The sequence below is a fragment of the Palaemon carinicauda genome, chromosome 6, assembly GCF_036898095.1.
Source record: "Palaemon carinicauda isolate YSFRI2023 chromosome 6, ASM3689809v2, whole genome shotgun sequence".
Classification (NCBI taxonomy): domain Eukaryota; kingdom Metazoa; phylum Arthropoda; class Malacostraca; order Decapoda; family Palaemonidae; genus Palaemon; species Palaemon carinicauda.
The window spans coordinates 64,761,172-64,772,256 of record NC_090730.1 but is presented as its reverse complement, the minus strand read 5'-3'; the positions used below and the strand labels follow the sequence as shown (position 1 = coordinate 64,772,256).

Below are 11,085 nucleotides of genomic sequence, written 5' to 3'. Positions count from 1 at the left end.
AAAATGAGAAAGCATAATATTGTGGGAAAGATAGTAAAATGGGTAAAAGAATTCCTGCAAAACAGAAAACAGATAGTGGTTGCAAATGACGAGAAATCAGATGAAGCCCAGGTAATATCGGGTGTGCCACAAGGTACGGTATTAGCTGCACTGCTGTTTGTTATTATGATCTCAGACATAGACTGTGATGTTGAAAACTCCGTAGTGAGAAGTTTCGCCGATGACACAAGAATAAGTAGAGAAATTACTTGTGATGAAGATAGGAACTCACTACAAAGAGATCTAAACAAAATATATGAATGGGCGGAGATAAATAGGATGGTATTTAACTCCGATAAATTCGAATCAATAAATTATGGAAACAGAGAAGAAATGGTGTATGCATACAAGGGACCTAATAATGAGACAATCACAAACAAGGAAGCAATTAAAGACCTTGGTGTAATGTTAAATAGGAATATGTTATGCAACGACCAAATAGCAACATTGTTGGCTAAATGTAAAGCAAAATTGGGAATGTTATTCAGACACTTTAAAACAAGAAAAGCTGAACACATGATTATGCTTTACAAAACTTATGTACGTAGTACACTCGAGTACTGCAATGTGATATGGTACCCACACTACCAAAAGGATATTGCACAAATAGAGAGTGTACAAAGGTCCTATACTGCTATAATAGAAGAAGTTAAGGACCTTGACTACTGGGAAAGACTGCAATTTTTAAAACTATACAGTCTAGAAAGGAGAAGAGAACGCTACATGATAATACAAGCATGGAAGCAAAAAGAAGGAATTACTGAAAACATCATGGAGCTCAAAATATCAGAAAGAGCAAGCCGAGGTAGATTAATAGTGCCAAAAAATATTCCAGGTAAACTAAGAAAGGCGCACAGGACATTAATCCACTACGCACCAGCATCGATAATGCAGCGACTATTTAATGTGCTGCCAGCTCATCTAAGACACATATCAGGAGTGAGCGTAGATGTGTTTAAGAATAAGCTTGATAAATACCTAAGATGCATCCCAGACCATCCAAGACTGGAAGATGCAAAATACACCGGAAGATGCATTAGCAACTCTCTGGTGGATATACGAGGTGCCTCACACTGAGGGACCTGGGGGAACCCGAACAAAAAGTAAGGCAATAATGTAAGGTAAGGCTCTCTCTCTCTCCCTTTAACAGATATCATTCCCGAAACAAAGTATAAAAATACAATCACCAAACTGTATTTTTGATTAATAAAAAGTAATTGCAATTATACTCTACTATAGAAACATATACATTATGGACTTTACAAGAGGAACAAAGCCATTAAAACAAATAAGACCTAGAAGAATTACTTCTTATCATTCATTCGAAAATGCATCACTTAAAACCTTTAGCTTATAAGACCTTACATCCTCTTTGATAAAGAATAATGTCGAGATAGATGGAACTATTAACCAACATCATATATAATATTTGCTTCGTCAATAAGAAACTGTAACTCTCTCAATTGGCAACATCCTTTAACATTGGATAAACCCTAAACAATGACGAGGGAAGAAACCCCCATTTTGCCTTGCTTGATCAAAACAGGAAATTATGCATTCGGTAGCTAATAGATTGCAGTTGGTATCAGTTAGAGAAATTAGAAGTTCAATCGACTACATATTTATTTACATACATATATATATATATATATATATATATATATATATATATATATATATATATATATATATATATATATATATATATATATATATATATATATATATATATATGTACATATGTATATGTTTATTATCATTATTTTTATTATTATTATTATTGTTATAATTATTATTATTATCATTATTATTATCATTATTATTATTATTATTATTATTATTATTATTATTATTATTATTATTATTATTATTATTATTATTACTAGATAAGTTGCAGCCCTAACTGGGAAAGCAGAATGTTATAAGACCAAGAGCTTCACACGGAAGGTAGTCAAGTGAGCAAAAGAAATAAGGGAACATAGAATAGTCTGTCTGAATGTACTTTCAAGCAAGATGACTCTAACCAAAGATAATACAAGAGCATATTATAGAGGCTATAGCACTACCCAAGATTAGAGAACAATGCATTGATTTTGGGGTGTACTTCTCTCAGAGGAGCTGCCTAAATCTACATGTATTCCTCTCGTTAACCAAAATAAAAATAAAAATAAATATGGTGTACTTCATGATAATGAACAGTACTTATGGTAATGGTAGCAGGGTAGAATTAATGGATTTATTTATCAAAACAGAGGTAATCATAAGTAACATGCATCATCAAAGATATGTAGTAAAACATTAAAAAGATCATAAGATAATCTGATTTTATCAATTTAAAGGTTAATATAACCAGGTTCAACAATGAAAAAATAATTCAATTACTCTTCCGGCAAAAGAAAAGATAGCAATTCAAATTCTTTGTAAGTAAAAAAAAAAAATCTTGAATCATCGCTAGGAGAAAAATTAAAATTCTATAATGCAACCTTACAATTCATCGTCGATACATAAAACAGGTTCTACTGCCAGTATATTTTTTTGCAAACTTTATTCGACTTTCAGTTGGATCATTGAATGCAATTTCATCTCTATTAAGAACGAGATGAGAACATGTTTCGAAGCATAACCTCTTCATACGGTTTACCCGCTAAGCCCTTTCCTCTGTGGGCATCAAGTGTCCAGAGGCGACTGACAACTGCTCTTATACTAAATTGCTTTTGGGAACGACACAAAAGACGATTGGGAGACACAAGGAGGTAGCCTTCTTGGGTAGACAGGGTTGTTGCCTTGGGTGGACTCATACTGTATGATTTTACTTTTTCTTTCTCTATGCTTTCTCATACAGGGAACTTAACGAGAACCCAATATATATATATATATATATATATATATATATATATATATATATATATATATATATATATATATATATATATATATATGTATGTGTGTGTGTGTGTATGTATATATATATGTTTATATATATATATATATATATATATATATATATATATATATATATATATATATATATATATATATATATATATATACATATATATATATATATATATATATATATATATATGTATATATATATATATATGTGTGTATGTATGTATATATATATGTATATATATAAATGTGTGTGTGTGTGTATATACTTACTTGTGAGTTCGGGAGTATGCATACGCAGGCACACACACACACACACACACACACACACACACATATATATATATATATATATATATATATATATATATATATATATATATATATATATATATGTATATATATATATATATATATATATATATATATATATATATGTGAATACAAATACATATTTATATACATGCATACGTACATATATACACACACACATATATATATATATATATATATATTTATATATATATATATATATATATATATATATATATATATATATATATATATATATATCCATGCAAACGTTTATTCACATCCTGAACTCTTTAATATACTTAGCTCTTATAATTAGCAGATCCATTCTGAACACCAAACTCCATTTAGTTTTGTTCAGTTCTGAGCAACTTCATAAAACTTCCCAAAGAATATTTCAATTAGCCTTTTGTGGACAGCAGAAAACACCCTGCACAAAATTATATTAAAATTTGATTTTCGATTAGGATCTATTCAAGGCTAAATTATATTTGACAAACTTCGAAAAAATTTCTTTAGCTTAAAAAATGAAGCAAGAGAAAGATATCCCTTATTGGGAAAAGGAAAACAGAGATAATCAAGACTACGTGTGGATGGTCCCTCTTCCAATATCACTTTTACTGCATAAGAAAAAAATGCTACATTTCTTAAAGAGCGTCTTGTTACTTTCAACTGGTTAGGATGTCTATGGAATAGGGCGTTTAAAGAGACTTATATTTAACAGCGACATTTATTCATAGATTAATTCCTTACACTTACCTACTGAGATCTGTTATTTCTAATAATGACCATACTGATAATAAATAAAATAACAACAACAACAGCAATTATAACAGATTTCCTAACCAACCGGTTGTAGTTAGTAAAGGTAGACGGGGTGCCAGGGGTTGAAACTGTGTGTGTGTTTGTGTGTGCGTTTTGTCTACGTGTGCATATCTGATCTAAACATCTAGACTTCATTTTTAACGGCTCAGGTACATTAGTAATAATAAGAATAACAATATATGAATAAATAAATAGATAAATAGAAAAGTCAGTAGATTTTCTTTTTAATTATTAGAAAAAAGAGTCAGCTCAATACGCCGTCCACTTACTTTAGAATCTTAGATCAATGTCATTCATTTAAAACTTTGTAACTTTCAAATATTTGCCAAAGGAAAATGTTTGGTCGATCGAAGTGCAAAACTCTAAGTCTCCTTTTCCTATTCCGATGAGTTACGAGACATCTTTCCATTCAACGCAGCTTATGATGGCATTTACAGAAAGAGAATAATCACAGGTGGGGTGTTGCTTCCCTGTCTCACAATTAGAAACATTTTACGTTCATGAAGTCTCTCTCTCTCTCTCTCTCTCTCTCTCTCTCTCTCTCTCTCTCTCTCTCTCTCTCTCTCTCTTATTAGTACTGTTTGTTCTGGTGTTTCAATCAATATCTTACATGTATTACGAAAACGTTACTAATTTAAAAGTCACTTTAAGAGACTTTACTTGAACTTTTTTACTTTTTACCTGGATAAAAAAAGCCACAAAACCTCAATTTCCATTTCTAACAGTCTGAACTGCGAACACTTTACAATGCAACTCCTTGTTATCTGTCCGTTTGTGAATGTTAAGAACATGATAAAAGCCACAACAGATAGTTTGTATCGAAATCTTCTGAAAAAGAACCGATATAATTATTCCTCATTCACTCAAGTTCTTATATAACAAAGCTATTGTATAGTAAGCTTCCACAGAATACAAATGACAAATTTTGATGAAAAAAGGAAAGCTAAATAGGAAAACGACCACGTGCATATATATATATATATATATATATATATATATATATATATATATATATATATATATATATATATATATATATATAAGTATATTGTTGATATACATACATACATACATACATACATACATACATACATACATACATACATAAAAATAAGTATATATATATATATATATATATATATATATATATATATATATATATATATATATATATATATACTTATATAAATATATTGTTGATATTTATACATACATACATACATACATAAAAACAAGTATATATATATACATATATATATATATATATATATATATATTTTTTTTATATATACATATATATAAATATATATATATATATATATATATATATATATATATATACATATATATATATATATATAAAGCGTTATTTTTGAAGTTTTTTACTGGGAAAGGCTGCTTGCCTAACACCTTATTTTTCTTAGCCTTAGTAGAGGCTCTATAAATCTACAGATAAGTATGGCAGGCGTACCCCAAGGTATATACACAAACACACACACACACACACATATATATATATATATATATATATATATATATATATATATATATATATATATATATATATATATATATATACATACATACATATATATATATATATATATATGTGTGTGTATATACACAGTATATATATATATATATATATATATATATATATATATATATATATATATATATATATATATAAATATATATATATATATATATATATATATATATATATATATATATATATATATATAAGTCTTTGTGCTTACTAGCAAAACTACAATGGAACAATGTACAGTATACACTTTAATAATTATAAAAAATAATTGATAAGTTGATTGAAAATATCCAAGCTCACAAATTTAAGTGTAAAAGTAGTGTTGTAAGGAACCCACAGAATTCAGGATCCTACGTTATAATATGTGATCCCCACCTGGCCTAGGGACACAGTCGAGGTACTAGGGATGACCTAGCAGCCCCCAGGAATGACTCTGGTGTCTTAGTAGGGAAAAAAATGGATGCAAAGGCATCCCTTCAATGGGAAGAAAGAGAAAATTTAGTAAAAATTAAAAAATATTAAGTGAATTAATAAATAAGAACAATAAGAAGAGAAAATGTTCCCTGCCTGCATTTGAAAGCGAAGGAAGTTCAACGTTTGAGATAACTGCTTAAATGGTCACCTATCGGCACATGGGGGATAAATGTTTGCCTTCACCACCACCACACCAAAAAACTAAATAAATGAATAATCCTATCAACTACAAGAACATATTGTTTAGAATTTGCGTTGAAAATCCCAGCTACACTCAATGAAATACGAATCAGTTTTTCTAAAACAATTTTTACTATATGCATTGGAATTTACGGTATATAATTTTCTAAATAAATGTTTTGAATTACATTTGTAGATACTACCCTGCCACGTCGGAGTTAAATAATATTCACAATGCACTGATATGATGACTTCTTCAACACAACAACAGATGAACATACAGTTGGAGATGAGAAGGATATTTAATTCAGAGTTTTTCTATTGATTGCTGCTGTCGTATATAGTTCTTTAATAACAAATTACTTTTTGAGCCCTTGATAATACAATGCTACCATACCAAAAAGAAAAATACTGATATTCATTTTCTTTTTAACAAAAAAAGCAAGTTATAATTGACGAGAGAGAGAGAGAGAGAGAGAGAGAGAGAGAGAGAGAGAGAGAGAGAGAGAGAGAGTTAGTATTTTGATCTTAATTGACTATATATTTGTCATTTCCTATCTGTTTTAAAAATAGTTTTTACTTCTAACTAAGTCAACTTACTACATAAAGGGCGAAGAAAGCCATTTCACATTCCCTGAGACGATAAATGTAGACAAAAAAATTCAAAATGATAAAAAATAAAAGATGAAATTTGGTGAATGAATCATAAGTTGTAAAATGTAAAAGTGACAACTATTGCCCAAGAATATCCACCAAGATACTTTTCCAAAAGGTCATTTTGAATACAGGGTATATATTAAATGAACTTCGTTCCAATGAAAGCTTATGTTATATTTTTATAAGTTGGGATAAGATAGATACAGGACAGGAGAAGGTAGGAAAAACTGGAAAAAAGTATGAAGCGTTTCGAAAATTAAGGAAAAGGAGGCTGAAAGATTAGAGTGGTCTCAATCTCTCTTTGTTTATCCAAGGCATTGAGTGTTATTAGTTTGTTAGGATTCTAATATCACAAAAAGGTGGATTGCCTAAAACCTTCCATATAAAGAGGGTTGGTACCTTTATCAATGATATTCAAAAGATGAAAGAATAAAACCACAAAGTCATATTTCAAATATATTCTGTATAAGTAACAAGAGGCCTATTATTTTCAGAACAATAGTGAACATTCCTTAAAGATAAAGAAAAATGGGTGATGAAAAGAATGAATGTGTTTTTCAACAAGTGTGATGAAATGAAGGTGAACAGTAACAAGATAATCACAATGAAGGAAGAGCCTTCACATGCGCATAAATCGAATGAATACCTCAGATCGAATCTTGTTTTTCAGGATAACTGGAAATTGTTTTCGTAATTTTTTTTTTTTTCAAAGACTTCGGAAATTGGTTGTTAAAAAAAATGAGGGAAAATTCTTACTAAAGCAAACACCGGAATCAATGAATTCAGTCTTAGAAATAGACATCATTCAGAGATTTCGTCTAGTTTCTAGTCACAAGATTTGATTCAGACACAAATCACCGTCGAAATCGGCATGAAGTTAATGATTTTGGCAATGTTGGCATCTTGTAGTCTTTTTAGCATTTTCTGGTATTCTGGAGTAATGGAGAAAGAAGGAGCTTCGTCAAGGACTCCAGAGTTGAAAGACTTGATTAACGGAATCATTAGGGAGTAAAACAGACTGGAAAGGGAATTTACTTCCCTGCCGCCGCTGTTTGTGTAGCCGGTGTGAGGACCAGAGAGTACTGGAAGCCCTGGTTTCCAGTGACGTTGTAGGTGACGGTCTGGATGTTTCCGTCAGGCAGCAGAAGAGACCAGGAGCCGAAGACGTCGCCGTTGGGGAGTTTGACCTCTGCCCTGTTCTGGAAGTTGTTGGTCGGAGGGTCGGCCACTTCGTAGGCGAATTCGTAAGGGATGATGGGCTGCGAAGAAGATTGAGATTATATTAAAGCGAGGAAGGCAATTCATGAAAATATGGAAGCATTTTGGTGAATAATTAGTTCCGAATTGAATTTCTACTTTCTTACTAATTTATGTGAAAGCGTCAAATAATGTAGCAGGGAGTAAGATGGTACTGGTTAATGAAAGGACTAAATAATACAGTATTCCGTAGTCCTTGGTGGATACAAAAACGATATTCACAATATCTAGAAATTTGTTATGAGGGATTTCGAAAACCAAACAAACCTTACAGTTTGTGGAATACTATCGAAATAGATATTTCTTTTTTATAGCCCAATAAAAGTGAATAGATTGTTGACAACTTACATAAAGACTCTGAGTTTGAGCAGTTTGTGGTGATGGGGCGCTGAACACAGCGACGATAACCAACATCAACAATACCAAGACCTGAAAAATGAGATGAAAAACAAAGATGAATTAGGTGTCTTTTAATATACCGTCTGCTGACTGCGTGTAAGTTTAGCTGAATATGTATCTCTTGTAACTAATCTGTGTCTACATGATATGCATGACTGAAACTCAGATGTTTTTTTTTCGATGGTAAGATTTTGGAGTAAACTTTGACTTGTTTATTGATGTCAATTCAGACGGTTATTGAATGGTAAGAAAACAAAGGTATTGATAATGCATTCGAATTTCTTTAAGATCTATTTCAAATTCAATGTTTCTTTATTTGATAGCAGTTCCTGCGTATGAATTCTGATCTGAAAACAAAATGGTGGACATATCGACCTTGAGAAATGGAGTCTTCTTTTGGAAACAAATGTTTTAGCTGAAATACACCGATTTGTCAAGTCTGGTTTTATGCAAAGAGAAATACTATAGGATAAAAAAAATTGTAAATCCGGATGAGATAATGTTTTCCATACAAAAAATAAATTTATGTGTTGCGTGATAATATTCTAAAACATACTGAAGGTTTTGGAGTACGAAAATCGAAACTCTGAAATTCAAACTCAATTGGTAAAATCAAAATTAAGATGAAAGAGAGTAAAAAAGAAAAAAATGCCAATAGCTTTGAGTTCAGATACCAAACAAATATTTTGAAGGTTAAAATTATTAAGATTTTACCCACAAAGTTGATAATTTCAAAGTTTTTGAGTTATAAAGTTATTGTTTATCTAATGTAAATTCTTTAGGATTTAAGTAATTGAAGTTAATAATTTTCTTGAAAAATTACACCTTCGATCCACTGATGGAAATTAACAAAGATGAATGTGTGTGTATAGCTGGGTGTATGTTTGTTTATATATATATATATATATATATATATATATATATATATATATATATATATATATATATATATATATATGTATGTATTTATATATATACAAATATATATATATATATATATATATATATATATATATATATATATATATATATATATATATATGTATATATGTATATATATACATATATTATATATATATATATATATATATATATATATATATATATATATATATATATATATATATATATATATATATATATATAGATATAGATAGATAGATAGATAGATATGGAGATGTATAGATATATACAAACACACACACACACACACACACACACATATATATATATATATATATATATATATATATATATATATATATATATATATATATATATATATATATACATATGTATATATAAATATGTTCGTAGTGCCAATTTTAATTCTTTCATTTGAAAAAAGAAAACAAGTATATATTCCTCCACTGTCCGCATCCCACCCACCAACTACCTTCATGGTGTCGAGCGAAATCGTTATCAGCTTGAAGGAGCTGTTCGGGCAAGAGACGGTTGAAGAGTGAGATGCTGAGACACGGAGGATGCTCTTTATATACCCATCGGTGCCCAGGTCAGATGCCCCGGTCACGTGCCCAAGAAAGGACTTGAAATTCACCTTGGAGGAGAAACGTGTTTTTCTTACTTCTCTCTTTCATCTTTGCGTACGAAATGTCACTACAATCTTCATTTCAAGTTCCTTTCATCTTCTGTTGTTCTGAAGTGAGAAGACGGTGCATAACGATTATAGTTTCTAACCTTCAAAAAACATTTTGCTAGATTCTAAACAAAGAGATATCGGCGGAAATATCAACTCCCATTTGGAGTATGTTGCATGACATTTAATTTTCATCGGAATTTTAATAGAAAGTTTGAATTTAAGCTAAACTTCTAGTATTTAATAGAATGGTATTATAAACGAATCTAGTAAATGCAATAATTATTTTCACGTATTCATGCTCTAGAAAATTAGCTATTATTTAGCGTTTTTAGTATCTCATATAGCATATGCATGTATATATATATATATATATATATATATATATATATATATATATATATATATATATATATATATATATATATATATATATCTATATATATATATATATATATATATATATATATATATATATATATATATACATATATTTATCTATATATATATATATATATATATATATATATATATATATATATATATATATATATATTTATATATATATATATATATATATATATATATATATATATATATATATATATATATATATATATGCAAGATTACAGATTGATTGGTGATTACATATGAAAATGAGGAAGACTCATATAGAAAGGTTGTAGAGTTGCAGTGGACATTGGAAGGAGATGGGTTGAGGGTAAATGTTGAGTAGTAAGGAAGTTAGGGACAGTATAGTGATATATGAAAGTAGAGGTTCAGTTATAAATCAGGTAGAACAGTTTAAATAATTAGGATCTACTATATGTCCGGAGGGAGGATGTGGGACTGAAGTTCAGAATAGGATCAAAGAAGCTTGGGGGAAGTGGTAGGAGGTAGCGGG

At 29.4% G+C, this 11,085-nt stretch overlaps 1 protein-coding gene across 1 annotated transcript; it reads right to left on the bottom strand.

Annotated features, from left to right (window-relative positions):
* Positions 1-7,371: 7,371 nt before the first annotated feature.
* Positions 7,372-10,056, bottom strand: LOC137642100 (cuticle protein 8-like). Its single transcript, XM_068374650.1, has 3 exons — positions 9,981-10,056; positions 8,534-8,614; positions 7,372-8,187 (listed from the first exon to the last, which is right to left on the bottom strand). The coding sequence occupies exons 1-3, from the start codon at positions 9,984-9,986 to the stop codon at positions 7,960-7,962; spliced, it is 315 nt and encodes a 104-aa protein (XP_068230751.1). The 5' UTR covers positions 9,987-10,056; the 3' UTR covers positions 7,372-7,959.
* Positions 10,057-11,085: the final 1,029 nt, after the last annotated feature.

Excerpts from the sequence above, each read along its gene's own strand:
- LOC137642100 (XM_068374650.1), bottom strand. Across the intron at positions 8,188-8,533 it reads CTCAAACTCAGAGTCTTTAT|CCCATCATCCCTTACGAATT; the intron begins GTAAGTTGTCAA and ends TCTTCTTCGCAG.